Source organism: Theropithecus gelada, chromosome 9 (genome assembly GCF_003255815.1).
Source record: "Theropithecus gelada isolate Dixy chromosome 9, Tgel_1.0, whole genome shotgun sequence".
In the NCBI taxonomy this organism is placed as follows: domain Eukaryota; kingdom Metazoa; phylum Chordata; class Mammalia; order Primates; family Cercopithecidae; genus Theropithecus; species Theropithecus gelada.
The window spans coordinates 87,943,429-87,966,289 of record NC_037677.1 but is presented as its reverse complement, the minus strand read 5'-3'; the positions used below and the strand labels follow the sequence as shown (position 1 = coordinate 87,966,289).

At 41.2% G+C, this 22,861-nt stretch overlaps 1 protein-coding gene and 1 long non-coding RNA gene across 4 annotated transcripts in view; one reads left to right on the top strand and one right to left on the bottom strand.

The window, feature by feature from the left end:
• The first annotated feature begins 393 nt into the window (after positions 1–393).
• Positions 394–22,861, top strand: part of LOC112632128 — a 207,747-nt gene continuing 185,279 nt past the window's right edge. The window contains exons 1-2 of the long non-coding RNA XR_003121259.1: positions 394–589; positions 8,939–9,060. This is a non-coding gene — a long non-coding RNA (uncharacterized LOC112632128). The remainder of the gene's footprint in view (positions 590–8,938; positions 9,061–22,861) is intronic.
• Positions 19,533–22,861, bottom strand: part of HECTD2 (HECT domain E3 ubiquitin protein ligase 2) — a 92,710-nt gene continuing 89,381 nt past the window's right edge. For 2 of the 3 annotated variants that reach the window (XM_025397867.1, XM_025397865.1), the window contains one exon: positions 19,533–22,096. In XM_025397867.1, coding sequence (XP_025253652.1) covers positions 21,976–22,096 — 121 coding nt within the window. In that variant the 3' untranslated portion in view covers positions 19,533–21,975. The remainder of the gene's footprint in view (positions 22,097–22,861) is intronic. The other variant, XM_025397866.1, reaches the window with a different exon arrangement.

The window sequence follows — 22,861 nt, the reverse complement described above, 5'->3', positions numbered from 1 at the left end:
TCAGCAGTGTGAAAACAGACTGATACATGCACCTTGGGGAAAAAGGGTAAAAAGTTTGGAAAAAGTTTTATAAATGATATTTTCCCCTTAGAAATTAATGCATGTTATTGTCATAAAGACTCTAAGTAGTCTGGCAGTGAAGAACTTTCAGTTTTATTTAATTTGGACACCGACTGGGTGGTCAACAAAATATTTATTTCTACTCCTGGCATGATCTCTGATGAACTGAGGCTTTCTGGGCCTTGATTTCTTCATCTATAAGGTGTGATTTGAATGTCTCTTTAGAATAATGTCAGTTGTAAAAGATGCCCAGTAAATGATAGCTCTTATTAGCATTATTAAGCTGTTCTGGCTTCTTTCTGCAGGAAATCAACTGCCCCTTCATTCTTCCTCAGGCCTTCACAATGAACAGAAAGCTGCAGTTTCTTCCTCTGTATTCTTTGTCCACTCCCACTCGCTTCATATGCCCCACTGACCCAGGTATGAGAAACCCGGCCTGCACCTTCTATAGCACCACAAGCCTAGACTGAGGAAAGATTCATAAACGCCACTCTTCTTCGAGTAGCCTACCTTCGCGAAGTCTCACCAAGTAAGTGGGACCATTTTGTGAAGACAAGACACCTAATGAAAGGAAACTGTAGAGTGGAAGGTGCTTAATTCCATATGCTTCACATCCTCCCACCCCTAGTCCTCAGGTCCCAGAGCACTTTCCCTGTCTCCTCTGAGCAGGAGATGCAGCCTCGGTATGCTCTGTCACAGCTGGGTTCATCCCCATCAAGGGGCCTTGGTTTTCCAGGGAAACAGGCAACCAGGGAGACTGACACACACATAAACAATATGGCAGGGTGAGAGGAGGGTCTGCAGGGCACACCTGGAGCTGAGCTTTGAGGCTCGAGCTGATACATGGGGCTGGAGTAACAGGGCAGGAGAAAGAACACAAATCCGGCCCAGGATACCTGGATACCTGTCCAACTTTGTCCCTTCCTTGGTGTTGACCCAGAGCAAGTCTCCTGCCCTCACTGGGCCTCAGTTTTCCTCACCTTAAAATAGTGCTGGGGCAGGCCTTTTACACACAGATAATGGATTGGTTTAACTTTTGAAAGTAGTGTGGTATTACCTCCTAAAGCTGAGCATCTGCACACCCTATGACTCAGAAATTCCAAAAGATACCTACAAGAATGTGCAGAGCAGCACTTTTGTAATAGCACCAGACTGGAAATTATCTGAATGTCCATTTACTGTGAATGGATAAATATGTTGTACTATATTCAGACAGTAAAATACTATATAACAATGAAAAAGCTATGAGTTACAATTATAGGCAAGATCACTGGAAGAATCTCACAGACATGGTGTTGAGAAAAAAAGGTACAAATATTAATACTACATGATTCCATTTATATAAAGATCTTAACACAGAACAATACCTCAATTTCATAAGGATGGGTAGTTATCTTCAGGGTCTAGCATCTGCAAGGAGGTATAGTGGTGCTTCTAGGGTGATGTTCTGTTTCTTGATATGGGTGCTGGTTACTTTATTAAAAACTTACCAAACAAAAATGTTCTGGGTGATGTAGTGATTTAGTGGGAAAATCTCAGAAGTGGAAATTAGAGACCAGAGTCCTGTTCCCAGCTCCGCACTGATCATCTAATGACCTTGGGCAAGTTGCTTCCCTTCTTTGGGCCTCATTTTCTAACATTTGTAAAGTGAGAAAGTTGAGTTAGATGACATGAAAGGTCTGGTGGTGTCCACAGCAGCTATCAGTTCCCTAAAACAACCCCAAATCAACCCACAGCAGAGTGCTTGTCATGCACACCACGCATCAAGACAATTCCCCTTCCAGATCACTGACCCTAAGCAACACCAATTTAGAAGACCTAGAGTGGTCACTGAAGGTCCATTTACTCTTGCCCATCAGTCACATGAGGTTGTTGTGAGGATCCAGTGTGACAGTGTATGGCAAAGATGCTGTGTAAACTGGACAGAGATGATTTATTATTGTGTCACTCTAACAGCTCTAAGGCAAGGTCATAGTCTAACTTGTCTTTAGCATGATTGAATTGAGGAGTGGGTGTACTACTGATGGTACCATTGATCACTTGAACTTGTAAACAGTCTATTGGGAAGAAAGTTTTAGACAAACAGCCTGGAATTCATGGGATGGAGATGGGTGTTGAAATCAGTTCAGTAAACAGAAATTTCCACAAAGCCTTTGCAACATTGGGCAGAATGTTCTCCCGATGAAAGGGAGCAGGTGGTTGTGGCTGTCCTGTCTGTGGTCCCTATGAGACCCTTATCTTGTGACCCCACATAGAACATTTGGGATTTGGCCAGTGAGTGACACCTTCCAGTCAGCCCAGGCTGTGTGAGCTCCCATGCAGTGACAGTTGCTAATGTTTATTAAGTGCTTAATAAACATCAGGGCCTATGCTAGTGTCTCACAAGCTTGTTCCATTTAGCCCTCCTAATGGCTCTCTGAGTTGGGTCCTATTATCATTCCCATTGTATAAGTGAAGAAAGGGAAGGTCAGAAAGGGCAAATACTTTGCTAAGATTTGAATCTACATCTTCTGACTCCACAGCTCATGTCCTAGATCCTGCTGTAGTCCTTGGCCTCTGAGAGTTTACACTGTTGCCTCCGCCACGGAAATAATGCCTATTAAGCATCCACAAGGAGGCAAGCACCAAACACACAATCTCTAGGTCTTCAGGCCCTGTAAGTTTCAGGTGGGTATTGTTATCCCTGCTTTAGATGCGAAACTGGGTCCAGAGATATTAACAAGTACAAAGTCACACACAGGAAGTGAACATTTTAAATCTGCTTGGCCTAGCCCAGGAGTTTTTGCTCTTCATCCCTCTGCCCTCCTGATCCTTCCTGAGCCTTCACTTAGAAATGATTGCTCCCTTCTTGGGCTCTGTGGCTCTTTTAATTTCTCCTACAGGGCACACAGTCATGAACTGTATGTGAACCAGTGCATATAAATCCTATCTCCCTACTAGGTGGAGAACTTTGAAAGAGTAAGGCTAGGGTTATTTCATCTTTGTGTTTTCTTTGTCCCCATGCCAAGGGAGCAGAGAAGACATGCTAAGTTGCGTGGGGTTCGGAGCTGGACTGTAGAGAACCTGGTTGTAGAGTTCTTGGGAAGAATTTTGGGGGTTGAGACTACCAAGAAGGATCCTGAGATCTTATTGGCAGAGGGTAGTGAATTGGGACAAAGTTCTCTGTTGGAGGGAGGGTAGTAGGAATTCTAGTGCTTTGGGGATTAACTGCCTGGACAAGTACTTTGGAAGAAATATGGAAAAGTCGTAGGGATGGGGGTGCAGGGAAAAGACATGGAAGAGGCTCGAACAGTTGATTCCAACCAAGTCATAGTGTGAGGGGCTTCCTAGAGACCCATCACTCTCACACTTTTTTCTCTTTGGACTGCCCTTTCAGAGACACCAGGAAGACTGTGGCTTCACCCCACTGTCACTCCTCTGTCCACATGGTTTTTCCTCAGTGCTGTGCAGAGGCTTGGCTGGAGGCTTCAGGCATACTGAGCAGAGGCAGAAGGTAGATCATGGAGAAAGAAAAGGCAGAGGCCATCCTAATCACGTGATGCAGCGCTGGCCACCCCACACTGGGGAGCCAGGGCTACAAAGCCGTCTGGCAAACTGTCTGGGGCCAGTAATGATACAACTGCAGGCCAAGCTGTTGCAAGTTGACATGGCTCCAAGAGATCTTGAAAAGAGGAAGAGCAGCTTTGTAAAGGTCAAGCTTCCTGGGGAAACAAGGTGGAGCCTAGTGACGCCCTCACCAGGTGTGTGATGGGGCAGGTCATGCTCTCCTCCCCTTAGGCTCTTCATGCAGCCTCACATTGAGGAGCTGGATTAGATGGAGGACTTCTTCTACTTATTAGGGCTCTAGAAGCTCTGAAGTTCTGCAAAGAGGCCATGAGAGAAGTGAGAAGCTGGGTGGTAGGAGCCCTGAAACTCTCACCCTCATTTCAGTGAAGCAGCTCCTCTAAGCACCTGCTTTCTGTGCTTAGCTGATCCTGGAAAGACTTTCTTCCTGCCTGTGCCATCCATACAACTGACGTGAGGGCTGAGCAATCTTCCTCTCTCTTCTCCCTCTGTGGATAGTGCACGCCCACACAAAAATCACGGGAAAATTCACTCAGTTCTCTACTGTAGGCTCACAGTGATGTAGTAGAAAGTTCAGCCAGGTACAGTGGCTCACGCCTGTAATCTCAGCACTTTGGGAGGCTGAGGTGGGCAGATCACCTGAGGTCAGGAGTTTGAGACCAGCCTGGCCAACATGGTGAAACCCCGTCTACTAAAAATACAAAAATCAGCCAGGTGTGGTGGCCCATGCCTATAATCCCAGCTACTTGGGAGGCTGAGACAGGAGAATCGCTTGAACCCGGGAGGCGGAGGTTGCAGTGAGCCAAGATCATACCATTGCACTCCAGCCTGGGCAACAAGAGCAAAACTCCATCTCAAAAAAGAAAAAAAAAAAAAAAAAAAAGAAAGGAAAGAAAAAAGAAAACTCACACTACAGAAAGGAATGAAAGGCTCTTTGTCTAGAGGTCTCATTTGAGGGCAGCTCCATCAGCATGGGGCCTGTCTGCAAGTGCACTGGGATGCCTCAGGTGAGTCAGCCAAGCAGTGTTCCCCAGGCTCCCGCTTCTCTTCTACACACCCTTCTCTGCACCTACTCAGGGCCCTGGATTAGTTTAGTTCCCCTTCGTAGTCCACTCCCCTAGACCAGGTCATCTTCAAGCCTTGGGAAGGGAAGGGAAGGGAAAGCTGTGATGCTTCATCCCACTCCAGGGCTGGAGAGGAGGGGAAGGCTGGCAAGGTGGCTGGGGATCCAGGGAGCCACTTGCCTTTTTGTGTTTTCTCGCATATCCTGGATAGCTAAATGGAAAATCTGGTGCAGCAAAAGCAGTTACTTTCCTGAAAAGGTGACCAGATCTTTATGGGCTTTATTTGCCCTAAGATCATCCATCTCCTTTGCAATTTTGCTTACGAAGTTTCTGGTGGTGTGAATGTTCCCTCCTGGGTGGTCCCTGAGTTCTGACAGCCTAGTAGGTCTCTGGTTCTATGGGTTCCATCCTTCCTCGAAGCCAGCCTGTGATACTGGCCACAGTAAGAGAGGCAAGAAAGCGAAAGCCTTCAACATCAACTTTCAGTGGCACAGAAATGACTTCTCCATAGTCCCCTTGTATTTGCATATAGAAGCTCAGAAGGAACAAAATCATTCCATTGGAAAATAACACCTCCTGAAGTCCCAGACCTGGTCTTGTATCCTCCCAACACTCCAACGCTGCCATCGCAAATAGGATTTTGGGTGGAAGACCTGGGTGGGGACTGTCTCCCCATTTATCAAACACTGGCTTTTTAGCCAGTAGGGTAGTGGGGGGGCCTCCTTTTCCAAGGCCTTCTCTGTGCTCTTGGGTGGGATGGAAGGACCAGCCCTTTGGTACAGAGATGATCTGATTGTTTCCCCCATCGTTGTGTCCTTGAAAGGTGGAACTGAGGAGAGCAAAACTCTAGACAGCTCTGGAGGAGATGCTCTGGCTGTGAAAGGAGGCTGAATCTGAATAGGTGCTCTAGTTCTTATTCATTTCACCCCTGTAGAAGAAAGCACGTGCTTCCAGCTTTCAAGAGAATGAAGCAGTGCAGTGGCTGGATCCATATGGTGTCACTGGGATTCGAGTTCGTTGGAGAAAAAGCTTGGTGACTTCCTGGGGACAGACTTTGTTCACAGATAGTGAAAGCCTGTTTTTTTTTTTTTTTTTTTTTTTTTTTCTGGTCCCTGGGGGTGTCACGCAGAAGCAATACTGTGCTGCCCACACATCTGCCTCGAATCCAAGCTCTGCTGCTTGCTGGCTGGTGACCTAGTTCTGGGCCTCAGGGTATGACAACGGGACTTGTGTTCAGTGACATCTATCTCCCCATCATCCTGTGCTGGATGCCCTGTCGTGGTTGGGGGACAGTACGGTGGCTGCACCAACACCGGCAAAGGGTACAATGAGAAAGTGCCAGGCGGTGCCTCCAGGCTGGTTACCAGCTGGACTGCCTTTCTGCACAGACTCCAGGCCTTTGTGAGCCCCGGGCAAATGCCCTATCCTGAGACTCTGGGTGGATCTCAGGTTTTTTGTGTGACTCTTCCAGCTCACCTGGTGCTAGATGGGTGAGGTAAACAACTTCGGTGGTTTGTCTGCACCCGTGTTCTCATTGACCAGAACCATTCTGAGGTCCATGAATCATATCACATTCAGTTCTGTCGAGAGAATGGCCTGGTTGTAAAACCTTAGGGAACCAAGGCTCCCAAAGAAATTGTCAAGACTGCAGCATTAACAAAGATGATGTGGCTTTGCAATGGGAACAGCTCAGCCCCTCAAACTTTTGATCCATTTGTTACACATGCGTCTCTGAGCTAACTGCTAAATGCTTCCCATCGCTCCCCACGATCCCCGGTATCCCAGCCCAAGGTAAAGAGAGGCATGAGTGGGCCATTACTGCACATCTAGGCCCAGCAAACTCTGAGGAGCCCAGATTGGAATCCCAGGAAGGATCTTATTCAGTAGTTGACCACGGAATAGCCAAGTGGGAAGAATGTGACTTTGGGAGTCCCACGCATCTGCCTTGAATCCAAGCTCTGCTGCTTGCTGGCTGGTCACCTAGTTCTGGGCCTCAGGGTATGACCACGGGGCTTGTGTTCAGTGACCTCCAGGGTCCCTCCCTCTTGAAAGCTCAGGGGTTCTGCCCCGAGGAATGGGAACTGACCTATTTTACCCACATGTACTGAGTGTTTTCCAAAACAAAGTCTGGTTACTAATTGCCCGCCCTACATTCCCTGTGATTGCAATGGCAGGTGGCATAGCTGCACATTTCTAAGGAGGAACTGGAAAGGAGCTAATAGGAAGCACTCAGAGGCAAGGCCCTAAGGCTGGTATTGGTTGGGCAGAATTCTGAAATTCTGGTGGATGCTATTCTCCATCAACAAAAAGGGGATTTTGGAAGATCCCCTTAGTCTTTAAACACAGAGAAGCACTGTCCTAATATTTTCCTGGTTATATAAAAAATATGAGCTTATTCTATATATTACATTGCAGGCATGATGGCTCAGAAAGCCTACTGCTGCCTTCCCCCTGCTTCCTCAGCCCCCGGGATAATGTGGTTAACAGTTTGACTTATATTCTTGTGGGTATTTTCTCTGTAAAAACAAACGTAAAAATATATTATTTTATGAAGATGAGATCACACTACGCATGCTGATTTTCAGGTTGATTTTTACACTTAACTGTGTATTTTGGATTTTGTCCATGTCTGTTCATGCGATCTATTTTATTCCTTTTAATAAGATGTCTTAATGCATTGGGAAATCTAGAAAAGGAAAGAAACCATGATGCATATTAAAGCTGTTCTTTCATTTGAAATATTATTTCTGTATTGGGAGGAGCAGAACATCTGAAATTGTTTTCAAATACTTTAAATAGCATTTAGATTTTAAAAATCACAGGAATGAGAGTTGTACTGTTGTAGAAAATCAGTGAATACATGGGAAAGACTCAGTATGCTATTCTGACCATTCCTTATTATTATGTCCATTTTGTCTTCAATTCAATGATTCAGATAATAAAAAACTTTCTGTGGTAGACAAAATACTGGCCCCCAAAGATGTTCATGCCCCAGTCTCAGGAAGAGACTGGTACCCCAATCTTGGTCAGTCTCCCTGGGTGGCCACGATTTGTGTTTGGTTTGAATTTCCCAATGCCTTCCTTTGAAGGGTCAGAGCAGGGAGAGCTTGGCAGCTGCATCCTTAGCTGTGATGTGCACAGAGAGCTTCCCAACTTTTCCTTTGACCACTGGAACCTCAGAGGTGACAGTTGAGAAAGAAAAGTAGGTTACTTGGTACAAAGTGGGGGATTTATTCCTAGATCTCCAGGTTTCTCTCTTGGACCAGGAAAGTGATCGTAGGCTCTCGGAACCTCAGAGGTCAATGCATAATAAACAAGGGCAGTTGTGTAACTTTTACTTAATAAATCCCTGAGCACTGATTAGGTGGGCTCTGGTTGGGGCTGTTCATACTCTCAAAGAAGCCCAATTCAGCAACAAAATCTGGAGACAGAAGCCACGTTTATCAGGCACCTTCTGTCTAGGCACTTCACAGGCAGTGTTGCTAGGGGTAGGTACCTGGCATCCATCACCCCTGCTGCGTGCAGGGTTCTAATAGATGGAGTCAACAAAAGGCTAACTGAAGAGCAAACTGTCTTCTAGGACATTCAACTCCCAAGAACAGGGCTCTTTTGTCAAATCAGTTTGGAGAATATGACCCAAGATCCTGCCTGACTGCTAGCTGTCACTCAAATCTCTTTCCCCTCCTCTTAGATACACAGCTGGACCAATTTTTCCGACTCCTTCGCGATGATGTGTGGCTGTGTATGGTAGACGTGCAGGTGTGCCTCCAGACGGGCCTTGCTCCAGCAAGTGCAGTCAATAGACAGTCTCCTGCCGTCACCTCCATCAGGGTCGGCCTCAGCTACAGAGCCTCATCCACTTTGCCCAACGTCACACCCTTCCAGGAACCTCCTACCTCTGGGGACCACATGAGGCACGGCTATTTTGGCCCAATAAAAGACACCGCCAATGGGTAACATCCACTGTAGAGGTCCCCACTGGGTTGGCTGTTGGTTTGTCAGGACTGTGTCATGGCTTGACTTCTCCTTCTGCCCAATTCCATTTCTTCTCCCTTTCCATTCAGAAGTATTGATTCCCAATACACTTTATGCGCCCCCAAACTTCGTGTTAGCATCTGCCTCCTGAGAAGGCAGCCTGCTCCTCTGTGTGGCTGTGTTGTCTCTAACAGTGTGAGCAGGAGTTGTGTGCGCTATTTTCGGGCCTGGCCCTTGAAGCCTTTGGAGTGAATCCATCTTGCTTTCTCCTTCAGCCCGCTGAATGTGGACTCCAGCGGTGCCCTAGGGGATGGTGGAGCCACCAGACGGAAGTAGCCTGGTAATCCTGAGAAGGAGAGATGCCTCGCTGACGTGAACATCTTTCCAGAACTGTTAAGTGAGTTGGAAATGAACTTCTACTACACAAAGCCGCTGAAATTTGGGCATCTGTTACTTCAGTTGGCCTACTCAAGCTTCTCTCCTCTCCTCACTTACCTATCCAGATGCAATGGCGGGTCTTTCGGGATGGGGGTGGGGCATTGATCAGAACTGCCTGGAAGCTCAAGTACCCACTATACCTAGGCTCAAGCAGGCCAGAGATTCCCAGAGAACAAGAGAGAAGAACAAGGCTTGAGGTGCCTTTTCTGTACAGAGATCCATACTTCATCAAAATGTGGCCGTTTGCTACCAGGATCTCATCAATAAAGAAGCAACTGCCCTCCCTTGGGGGCAGCAGTCAGAGTGGAGAGAAAATAAGTTCTCATTTTGACACTCCTTGAGGGAGAGGAAAATCAAAGCCCTGTGTTTTCTGTAGCAAGGTTGGTATGCAGGAAGAGGAGCTGTTTCCCCAACAATGGGAAAATTCAATTCTTTCAACAATTTATAAAGAGATACATAATGTGGATGGATAGATGCTATATATCAATAGATAGATTATACATAGGTAATAGAGATGGTAGACAGATAAGGATGATAGAGACGTAAGTGATAGGTTGATATGTAGAGAGATGATAATAGGTTGGTAGCTGGACAGGTAGGTAGGTAGGAAATCGAGGCTCAGAGATATTGGGGTAGGTTCTTATGGTCACATAACTAGTATGTGACAGAGGAGGATTCAACTTTAGGTCTAGTTTGACTCAGAAGTGGGATTCAAACTGGGCGTGGTGGCTCACCCCTGTAATCCCAGCACTTTGGGAGGCCGAGGCAGGTGGATCATTCGAGGTCGGGAGTTTGAGACTAGCCTGGCCAATATGGTGAAACGCCGTCTACTAAAAATACAAAAAAATTAGCCAGCTATGGTGGCACACGTCTGTAGTCCCAGCTACTCAGGAGGCTGAGGCAGGAGAATTGCTTGAACCTGGGAGGCAGAGGTTGCAGTGAGCTTAGATTGTGCCACTGCACTCCAGCCTGGGCTACAGAGCCAGATTCCATCTCAAAAACAAACAAACAAACAAACAAACAAAAAAACGGGGAGGGGGGATGCAAAACCCAGCTCCATATCCTTTCTTCTGCTGAGGATAGCAAAGAATGTGTTTCCTTTGCTCCATACACAGGGTTTCATTTGCCCGATGTGATGTTTTGTTTGCTTTTGTTCTATTTTATTATGTCAATAATTCATCTACTTGTAGCTTGAATTTTGTCATCTAGTAGGTTTTGTTTGTTTTAGGTGGGCATTTAAGGGCTGCATTTCCTAAATTCATGCATGTTCAAACATGTTTTTTACTTTTTTGTTTGAAGGACAACTCAGGTTGGTGCACAATTTCTTAGTAACCCCTTTTCTCAGAACTCTTGTCATGGGTTTATGACAAGTTTTTGTGCTGTTTGGGAAAATTATGGCATATCTGAAGGAAATGCATGAGAGCTGAGGTTGAACAAATTGGGTTGAACAATTGAAAGCCTTTAATCCCTGGCCAATGTGTTTTGACTTGGCATTGTTGGCAATAGACAGCCACTGAGAGTTTCTTTTCTTTTCTTATTAATTTTTTCATCAGCTTTAAGTTCCAGGGTACATAGGCAGGATGTGCAGGATGTGCAGGATCACGGTGATTTACTGCACAGATTAACCCATCACCTAGGTATTAAGCCCGGCATCCATTAGCTATTCTTCCTGATGCTCTCCCTCCCCACGCCCCTCACCCCGACAGGCCCCAGTGTGTGTTGTTTCTCCCATGTGTTCATGTGTTTTCATCGTTCGGCTCCCACTTACAAGTGAGAATATGTGACGTTTGGTTTTCTGTTCCTGCGTTAGTTTGTTGAGGATAATAGCTTCCAGCTCCACCCTTGTCCCCGCAAATGGCATAATCTCATTCCTTTTAATGGCTGGATAGTATTCCATGGTGTATATGTACCATATTTTCTTTGTCCAGTCTATCATTGATGGGCATTTGGATTGATTTCATGTCTTTGCTATTGTGAGTAGTGCTACAGTGAACATACACATGCATGTACCTTTATAAAAGAATGATTTATATTCCTTTGGGTACATACCTAGTAATGGGATTGCTGGGTCAAATGTTATTTCTGCTTCTAGATCTTTGAGGAATCGCCACACTGTTTTCCACAGTAATTGAACTAATTTACATTCCCACCAACAGTGTAAAAGCGTTCCTTTTTCTTGGAAACCTCACCAGCATCTGTGGTGTCTTGACTTTTTAATAATAGCCATTCTGACTGATGTGTGTGAGATGGTGCCTCTTGTGTGTGTTTTTTTTTGAGATGGAGTCTTGCTCTGTCGCCCAGGATGGAGTGCAGTGGCACGATCATGGCTTACTACAGCCTCCACCTCCCAGGTTCAAGCAATTCTCCTGCCTCAGCCTCCCGAGTACCTGGGGTTACAGGTATCTGCCACCACACCTGGCTAATTTTTTTCTTTTTTTTTGAGTAGAGATGAGGTTTCACCATGTTGGGCAGGCCGGTCTCGAGTTCCTGACCTCTGGTGATCCACCTGCCTCAGCCTCCCAAAGTGCTGGGATTATAGGCAGGAGCCACTGTGCCTGAACTCATTGTGGTTTTGATTTGCATTTCTCTAATGTCAGTGATGTTGAGTTGTTTTCATATGTTTGTTGGCTACGTGAATGTCTTCTTTTGAGAAGTGTCTGTTCATATCCTTTGCTCACTTTTTAATGGGGTGGTTTTCTTCTTGTAAATTTGTTGGAGTTCCTTGTAGACTCTGGATATGAGACCTTTGTCAGATCACTGAGAGTTTCTGAGCAATGTGGTGGTGGGTTGTATGTAGATGAATTTGAAGCGGAAGAGACCTGTGACAGAGAGACCAGATTAGAGCTACTGCAGTGATTAGGTGGTGGAGGCCTGTTAACAGGTGTATGTGGCACTTTATGTACAGGTACACTGTGGATACAGAATTGATGGGACTTAGCAACTGCTTGGGTACAAAAGGGACAAGGACAAAAGAGAAGGAGTTGTTAAACAACAATGCCTTGGGTTAACCTGGGGTGAGCATGTAGATGGTGTCATTTGTAGAGCCAGAGAAAGAGTAGACGAGGAAGAGAAAAGGGGAACAGGAGTGGGAGGAGGAGGAGAATAGAATGGGAAAATATGAGATCTGAGTGGCTGCATTTTGGAGGAGCTGGTGGAGCTGCCCAGAGGCTGCTGAAATCTGGAACTAGAGTTCAGAGGAGAGGTTAGGGTGAGGGACAGAGTAGAATTGGAAATAGTCCCTAAGTGTGTTGAATACATCGAATTTAGTTTCTTTCTAAAGGGAAATCCTTAGTCCTTTTCTAGAAGGCATTGTAAAATCAGCCTCTGAAATTCTGCCCTACCAAACTTGTTTTCTTCTAGGAAGTGACAAAATTGCAGCCCCTGAAGAGCAGGAGAATCCTGGACTCTATGGCTTCCCCCTGCTGTTTGCAACTGCATTTGATTCCACTTTTGTGTGTTTTCCCTTTTTCGTGATTAATATTTGCTGGAAATATATTGATTTTTCAGTCTTTTCAAGAAAACTGCTCTTGGGCTTATGTCTCAATTATACTGCTTTTATGTTTCCTCATTTAATTATTTATTGAAGCTTTTATCTTTTTTTCTCTTTATTTTTATTTGCTACCCCTTCCCTTGAATTTTAAATTTATTTGTTGATCCATTAATTGTATCTTTTGGTAATAAAAACATTTCAAGCTATAAATTTCCCCACAAAAAGTGCTTTGCCTATATCCCAGGTAGTCAGATATATAGGCACTCACTGTCATGGTTTTGTAAGTAGTCATTACTATAGACATAATTTCTCTCTTGACCTAGAATAAATTATTTTGTATATTTTAAAATTCCAAGAATATACATAATTTGTTTGTGGAAGGCAGAAAGGGAAGCAAAGGGAAGCAAATTATGCAAGGTTACACAACCATTAAGTATCATATTTAGGACTAGAATCCAGATTGACTGACTTCTAATCAGCAAGAAAATGTTTTCTCCACTTCCAGTGAAATGGTTCAAGCTTGGGAGTTTCTGGAAAGCCTCACTAGCTGGGGGAGCATGTGAAATGGAAAATCATGATGTTTTGAGTCAGACAAATGTGACTTCAACTTCTGCCTTGGCTCCTTGACAGCTGTGTGACCTTGGGCAGGCTTCTAGGCCTGAGTTTCAACTTCCTTGTCTGTAATATGGAGAAAATAACATAAATTTTATGCTGCTGTTGTAAAGATTAAATGAAATGTAAAATTGTGTGCATAAAATGCCACATACACCATAAGTGATCCATAAATATTTATCTCTGTTCCCCTTTAATTAATATCCTATAGATGGCCAAGGTACTGGATAAAAATTAAAGTAAAAGCATGCATAATCTCAGTGATAACAACTGTTAACAAAGTGCAATATCTTTTAGAACATACACATATGTATACACACATTCATACATGCATGCTCTCACGCACATACACACGCTCAAAATTTGGATTGTACCATAAAGCTACCCTGTAACTTGTTTTGTTTTTTGTTTTTTTCCTTCTCAGTTAATGTACAGTGGCCACTGTCACTCATGTTTCCTTCGGTGAGTTAGCAACTTGGTAACTGGAGATGGGCAGGCTGAGGCTCTGTGTAGTTTGGAGTGGAAAGGCAGCCCAAGACTAATGGGCACACAGGGCCTGGGTGGGGGTTCAGAGGCGTTTCCCGGAGGTTGACAGTCTGGGTGTGAGCAGGTTTGTGTGAGTCAGGGAAACAGGCTATGAATTCAAGATGAAACGACTTACCCACGCAGGTCTCTGGTTCACTACGCTGATTTGGTGGGTGTTTCACCTGCCTAGTCAAGTCAACGAGTCAGGCAGGATTTTACCTGAGTTTACTGTCCCAGCACTGTACCAGGTGCTAGGCAGGGACACAGGAAATACCTCTGCTCTTGAGCTGCTGATATGCACACATTTAACCACAGTGTGAAAATACTGACATCTGAGAAATGAAGATTTGTGTGAGGTGTATAAAAAAGATTTGCTTTTCAGCTAGATTTTTTGTTTGTTTTGGGGGTTGTTGATGGTTCAGGATAAGGTTTGGTAGGGGAGAGAAAATTCTTGTTTTGGGAGGTTGTGGAGGGCAGGAGACTCAGCTAAGTTGGGATAGACAGGGAGAAGAAAGGAACAGAAAGAAGACCACAGAAGGCACTAGGCTGAGCAGGCAGAGATGGGACTGAACAGGGTGTGTTAAGGAGACAGTAAAGGACCTATCCTTTTGGAAGTTGGTATTAGGGAACAAAAATAAATTATGCAAAATAAAAGTGGAACTTATGCTATGCTTTGCAGTTAGAAGATGGTCAAATAAGCACCAGATACATCTTTGATTTGTAATAAGGAGCAACAGAATAAAAACAGAATTTTACAAAGATTAACTGTAGGTACCTTAGGAAAACTGGGAAAAGAGTAAGTCTACAGGCAAGGAAGTAAGTTCATTATGAAGGGTTGAGTGTCTATCTAACCCACGGAGGAGGCTGTAGAAATTGAGCAGAAGGACAATGTAAAGATGAAGCTTGCTGACATGGACGTTAAAGAGAAAGTAAAGTCAAAATGAGGCTAATGTTTACAAGTCAAGGAAATCAGAAGAATAAGATTGCCAGTGACAGAAATAGACAAGGCAGGCATACTGAAAGTCTTATAAGTGGAGATGGCCTATATGGTTGGAAACACAGCACAAGATTGTGCTTGAGAAACTCCTGAAATAATTCTGCATTTCTTTTTCATTGTAATTTGCGTGTGTGCAAGTACACACAGAAAAAGTTAAGTCTGGTTACAGAAAAACCTACCAGCGGCCGGGCACGGTGGCTCACACCTGTAATCCCAGCACTTTGGGAGGCCGAGGTGGGTGGATCACAAGGTTAGGAGATCGAGACCATCCTGGCTAACATGATGAAACCCTGTCTCTACTAAAAATACAAAAAAAATTGGCTGGGTGTGGTGGCAGGTGCCTGTATTCCCAGTTACTCAGGAGGCTGAGGCAGGAGAATGGCATGAACTCGAGAGGCAGAGCTTGCAGTGAGCCGAGTTCGAGCCACTGCACTCCAGCCTGGGCAACAGAGTGAGACTCCGTCTCAAAAAAACAAAAACAAAACAAAACACAAAACAACAACAACAAAAAACCTACCAGCTTAACTCAGTGGAGACTAATGCTTCTATTGTATGTATGCCCATGTGTTCACAGTCATAATCTCTAAAGGGCATGAAAACATTGAGTTGCATAATTGTCATGAAAACCCTTAAGAAATTTTCTTGCTATGATACACATTTAAGGTTTCATAAGATATTGAGAATTATATTTGCTGCTTATGTTTATAAAGAATAAGTGAGTATGAAGTTGAAGATTAGCCTTCTGCTGAAATATAATGGGCACTCAATAAACAAGTGTTGAACAAATTCACAAACAGTAGTGTAATGGGCATGCTTCTATACACCAAGCTGAAATGGAATAGGCCATCTACTACTATAAACTTTTATATATGTCTATAAAAAATATATATCCAAGCTTGAAAGGAAGGGAAATAATTAGATATAGGAAATAAGGAAGAAATGAAAAGCCAGAAGTAGGAAGCAGGTGCTGATACTAGGGTGACTCATGAGGATGACCTCTCTAATGGATGTTAATGTCCATGTGAGCTCAACAGACACGCTTTAGGCCTCTTCAAGATGAGGAGCCAAAACGAATTCTCTTGCATAAATCCTAGACCTTAAAAGGGTTGCTTTGTCTATGAAAAGAAGATAGAAGAACTCTACTCATAAATCCCAACTGTGCCACTGTAAGTGTGGGGTCCAAATTTACACAAGTGGAGAAGGAACTCGAATTGAAGAAGTTAACATAAAAATCTGTGGCAGACCTGTAAGTTCTTGGTTGAGAACAACATAAAACTGCTTTGCTAGGCTATTTACAGTATTTAGGACACACAGGATGTCCAGTGGAAAAGATCATCCTTTAAGTAGAAATGCAAAATCAAAAATTACAGATCACATAAGGAAATAAACCACTGTGAGACAATGGATGAACAAACAGAAAAATGAGTGCTTTAAGGACTAGAGTAGAACAATTTAAAAGAGAACATTAAACAAGTATGCCAAAATTATTAAAGAAAACCATATGAAGAAATGGTATGGAAAAAGAGCATGTGAATTTGAAAAGAATTCAAAGAAGTTTCTAGAAATTAAAAAGTGCAGCCACTGATTAAAACTGAGTTTTTAATCTCAGTGGGTTGATTAAACAACACATTAGGTACAGAGAAAGAGATGGAATGGTTGAATAAGATGGTCCAATATATGTTCAACAGGAAAAATTAGAGAGAACAGGAAAAATCAATAGCCAAAGAGGAAACAGCTTAAGAATTTTTCCATAATTGATGAAAGATACAAATCTATAGATTCAAGAACCATAATGAAGCTCAAGGGGGAGAAAGAATACACACATACACATGTTGTCTTTGATGTTCTACCATTTTTTGGGGAAAAAAAAATCTTAAAAGTAGCCAGAGAAAAAAGAGAGATTACCAAGGCATACAATTATACTAATAGCTAACTTTATGTCAACAACAAAATCAAAGGTAATGGATTAATACATTAAAAACTATAAAACAATTATCAACCTACAAATGCATGCTTAATAAATCTTTCATGAATAAAGGTGACAGTTATTTAAAATAATTTGCTGCCAACCAACCCTCATTAAAATAATTTCTAACAGATGTTCTTTACGAGGAGGAAATTTGATTCCAGAGGTTGGTGAAGGACCACAGAAGAGGGAATGCTGTTTGAAGAAATTGTAAATGTGTGGTTAAATCTAAACATTATCTACATAATAATAAAGACACCTTATTTTATGGATTACGTTAACATTAAAAATTCATAGTATAGAAGATGAGGTAAGTAAAGTTAAAAATTAGGCCACATATTAGAAAATATTTGTAATATAAGTACAATAAGAATGAGAATACAGGTAATAACAATAGTAATAATATCAAACATTTAGAGAACACTTACGGGTCAGGCATAAATGTAAGCCCTTCATATATATGTTCTGTAAGTTTATGTATAAGTATGTAAGTCTATACATATGCATGTATCTGATACACATATAAACTTATATATAATATACACATATACATACATATGTACATATATACAAATATACCTGTATGTAAACTTTAATTTAACAACTCCGTGAGCTAAGCATTATTTTCTAGATGAGTAAACTGAGACAAAGAAACTTTAAGTAATTTGAAGTAATTTGTTCCAAGTCACTTAGTCACTGGCAGATCTGGAATTCAACTGAAGCAATGTAGCTCCCGTTAACAAAGGATCAATATCCAGAATAAGGAAAAAATTCCTAAACACCAATGAGGAAGAAAATAGAAAAAAAAACAGGCTAAGAATACTGAACTGGCCATTCACAGAAGAAATCTGAATAGCCTGTAAGTATACACAAAGGTGTTCAATGCCATTAACAATTATGGAAATATAAATTAAATCACACTAGTTAGATAAGCCAAGAAAGGTCTGCTAAAACCAAGTGTTGGGGAGAATGTGGACAAATGACAACTCTTTATAAGGCTGATGGAAATTAATGCTGGAACCACCACTCTGGAGAGCAAGTGGACAATACCTGGTAAAGCCGGAGATATACACCCTGTGATCTGGCAATTCTGTATCTGGACTATAGTCTAGGGAGCCTGGTTCACACTGGAAAACAACTCAACGTTAGTGTGTGGGAGGATGGATCCACAAACTGGTGCCTTCATTTCATGATTCTATTCTGCAGTTAAAAATGCATTATATCTCAATGTAAATAAATCTATAAAAGATTACAATCCCACCAACAGTGTAAAAGTGTTCCTATTTCTCCACATCCTCTCCAGCACCTGTTGTTTCCTGACTTTTTAATGATCGCCATTCTAACAACATCACACACCGGGGCCTATCATGGGGAGGGGGGAGGGGGGAGGGATTGCATTGGGAGTTATACCTGATGTAAATGACGAGTTGATGGGTGCAGCAGACCAACATGGCACAAGTATACATATGTAACAAACCTGCACGTTATGCACATGTACCCTACAACTTAAAGTATAATAATAATAAATAAATTTAAAAAAAAAATAAATAAATCTATAAAAGACAATAAGTGAAAAAAAGTTTTGGAAAGATATGTATAGCATGAGATGTATGCAACTGTAACAATATTACATAGTGTTTACACATAGGTACACATGTCATACAAATGTAAAGACAGCATGGGAAAGATTCACATGAACTACAGGTTAATAGAGAACAGAGAGGGAGTAGAGTGGGATTAGAGATGGGCACGAAAGGGGCTTCAATCCCACCTGCAAACTTCTTTTAAAAAAACTGGTAATATTAACACATTATCTTTTTTTTTTTTTTAGGTCTGAGTGTGGGATCACGGTATTTCATTATGTTAATTCTGAAATTTTTGTTTATTTGAACTACTTCATTAAACATAAAATTGTATCTTGTTACACAGCTATAAAATAGTATTTAAAACCCTTGCATCATGAGCCATCTATAAGGATAAATCCTAAAGTACTGTTTCTAGAATAAGAAAGATTCTCCTAACACAATTTTAAGGCTTCAAAAGCACTTTGTGTTCTTTAATCTGTGGTTGAACCCAATATTTGAGTCAAAAGACTCCAGAAGGCGTCAGAAGCAGTGGTTGTAAGATGTTTCTACATCAGTACCATAATTTGTCTTGCATCACTTTTTATTGCTTATCATGTGCCAGGCACTGCATAAGTGCTTTACACATTAATTCATTTAATCTTCCCTACAACTCTACGAGGTAGGTAGGTTATTTCCATTTTACAAATTATTTCCATTGTACATTTGAGGAATGAGGAAGTTAACTCGCCCAGCTAGTAAATGGTGAACCCAGGCAGTCTGGCTCCAAAACCTAGGCACTAGACTAAAGCATTTGTGGTCAGCTGGGTGAATTGATCTTGTGTCCCCTCCTGTGAAAATCCATCCCGGTCTTTTTTCCATCCAGTTACCTATTTTATTTCATTAATCACCCATAACATTCTCTCTTACATTCTTGTAATCTCCACTCTTCCTTCCTTAAGCATGAAATATGTGAACAAGGGGGAAAAGGCCAAATGAATGGTTTTGGAGATGAATACTTAAGAGCTGAAGTTATCTATCTACGGCCAATGAAATGTTACACTTGGTTCACTTCTGGGTGTACTCCAATGGTATTATACATTCATTTGGTGGAATAGCTGTGTGATCTTTCAAATATTGGATATACATTTCACGTTGAAAATATGCTAAAGAGGTTGGTAATACTTAGTGTCAACAACATACATTTTTTGAAGTTATGTGTTAGCAATTTTCCTAAGCACTAGATTAAGAGACAGTATAATGCAAAGAATAGCTTGCATTTATAAAATATTTTAAACATATGGCTTTAATTAATTGCCCAGTGTTCAAAAAATAAACTGAAGCCTGACTGAGTGTATAATTTTAATATTTGAAAAATTGCATCCAGAAATTAATTTAACACAATACAGATTTGTACAAAAAAGGAAGGACGTAAAATCTTCTAATCATACAGACAATAATATGACTAGGCAAAGATTTTAAAAAAGGACAGGACATTTAAAAAATACTGATAAATACTATGTAATGCTTTAATTTACTGTGGCAGATACAAAAATCAAGAATTCATCAACAGATTATATATGTAAAAAAGTAACTACATGAGTTTTCTAGCTTTTTAAATTAACAAAAGGTAACAGTAGTGGTTTTTATTTTTTAAATGAGGTATTATTACACTGTAAACCAAAAACAGAGCATAAATAAATAAAGGCAATGTGCAATTTAGTGATACATCATTATAAATTTCAACTTAACAACAGATAACAAAAATTCTTTAGTTATTTATGGACTTCGTCATTTAAAAATTTGGCTTGCTTGTGTGGACTTCTTATTTAAAAGTGACACAGCAATCGATATACAAGCACATCATTAAACATGCAGACCAAGCCAACACAATTTTTCCATGAGTCATCTCTACCAAATAAAAACTGTTTATATTTTATTTAAAACACTTAAATCTGGTTTCTTATACATGTTTCTTTTGTGCTTATAAGTGGTAACCTACATTAAAAAGCTGATTTTCTAGTTCAAGCAGTGTAAGAGAGAAGCAGTTTTATTTGCATATGGATTTAAAACAGAGCAAAATGAAACAAAACCAGGATGCCTTTAACTCTCTTACTTAGGCTTTCCAAGATTTTTAAGAAGAAATACCCTTGAAATAATATACCCAAATGGTAAAGCAGAATCACTTCCATCTCAAAGAGAACAGTAAACAAAGTAACCCCTTTTTCTCAAAGATTTGTGGGTTGGATTCAGAACTGTTGGAGAATAAGCTGATTAGTTCCTCCACCCTGGAAGAATTCTGCTGGTTGGGTGCAGGAAGCATAGCAAGAAAATAGCCTAGCCCAGAAAGATTTTGGGGAAAGAATTATTTGCACATGAACCATATGCTGGTACTAACTGCTGGTTTCATTATTATTGCAAATATAACTTCAGAGTTTTCTGAAGGAAAGCTGTCAAAGTATGGTAGAGAAGTCTTGGTTTGGCAATATTTGTTACATGCTAATAAAACTGCTTCATTTGCTGTAAATAAAAAACAAAAAACATTTACCGTCTGACTTAAAATGCGGTTTCTTTTTACATACTACTTTATTAGAAACTCTAAAAAAAAGGGTACTTCGAATTTACTATATTCAGAATCCAGTGAAAAACAAACATTTTGGCCAAAACGTTGAATTTTATTTGTATATCAAGCTATATCATTTTGACACAAATGTTATTATTGTATTCACTTTTGTCAAATACTTTAACCTACCTTTTTCAAAAATTAGTGTTTTGGTACAACTGGTGATCAAAAAATGTAGATATAAGTCTTGTACATCATTCAAAAAATTTATAAAAGCAGTTATATTCTTTTGTGCTTGTAACTGACATACTTCATCAATGATTATTTAGGTCTGATTTCTTTTCTAATATCTTGAGCCTTAAGAAGAAATGATCATTATACAAATATTACAGAGTACACAAGTAACTAGTTTACTGCCAATGTGCATGCAGACTAACAACACTTAAAAGAATATAACCTTGAATCCAATTAGTCTGAAAATACTCTTGTACAATCATCTTTGATTTGTAAAAGCTGTGTACACATCTAAAACCCTGAATTTACTTTGTAAAAATAAATCTTTAACAATAAATGGCACTATCAAAATCCCATTATTCTCAGGCTATTATGTAGTTATTTACATGCTTTTCAGCAACAGCTGAGAAGAATCTTAAAGGTCCCAAGCCAGTATATCAAAAAACCCTGTAAACTGCATTTGCAATGATACTGTGTTGTATACCGCTATATGAAAATATGGCTACATGCCTTATGTTAAAGATAATGTAGCTGTTTGCTTTGCTACTGTGTGCTAGCAGGGCTAGCAGTGTACAATCTGCCACTGGGTTCAATTATACCATAAATTCATTCTTCACTGTACTTTGCTTTCCCAGTGGAATGCCTGTGACAAACTACTTGTGGAGAATGATAAAGTGCTATAAAAAAGAGGAACTGGACCATACCTCTCTCTGCCATGTGGATTTTTCCTCACTCAAGCAATTTCTGTGTTTTTAGAAAATTATGCCTTTGCTGAACATACTTCATATTTGATTTTTTAAAAACTTAATATTTTAAAGTTGATAAGCTTTGTGAGTGTTTTGAGACAGAAACATGAAAAGGCTAAAGGCACAGTAAGAGGGAAGTGAATGCTACATATAAAAGATTATATTTCAAGTCTTCTAGGTTACTCAAGTCCAAAACCTTCTGAATTTGAAATTCCAATGATTAATTTCTGTTTCAGGTCTTTTTTGCTTTTGTAGGGGGGAAGGCAAAGTTGATTGAAGCAGGTATGGGCCACAGGTAACCTAGGGAAAAAAATTTTTAAAAAAACTAAGTCTTAACACACACACAAAATGACTGCTATGCAACTTTTAAAAATACCAGGACACACACATTCAAATCTATTTCACTCTGTTAAGAGATGACTCATCCATTCCTTCACTGAACAGATATTTACTGAGTACTTCATTATATATCAGACACCACTCTAGACACTAAGGCTAGGTTACAGACAAGACAACCAATGTTACCACTTTCATGAAACTCATTTAAGAAGCATTTTGTTGGAGTCAGACAGATATGAATTTGAATTCTGCTTTCCCCACTCACTAGCTGTAGGGTCTTGTTTGAGTTGCATAATATCTCCAAATGACAGTTTCCTCATTAACATGACAGGGTAAACCATCCAATTAGGCCATTTAATAACCTACTCAGGTTGTTTAATAACCAGGAGTTCCCAACCCCAGGGCAAGAGATGGGTATGGTTGTCGGTGGCCTGTTAGGAACTGGGCCGCACAGCAGGAAGTGAGTGGCAGGCGAGCATTTACTGCCTGAGCTCTGCCTCTTATCAGATCAGTGGCAGTATTAGATTATCATAGGAGCAAGAACCCTATTGTGAACTGCACATGCAAAGAATCTAGGTTGCATGCTCCTTATGAGAAGCTAATGCCTGATGACCCGAGGTGGAACAGTTTCATCCAAAGCCACCATCACCTCCCACTCTCCCCACTTCCCCCTGGTTCTGTGGGAAAACTGTCTTCCACAAAACCAATCCCTGATGCCAAAAAGGT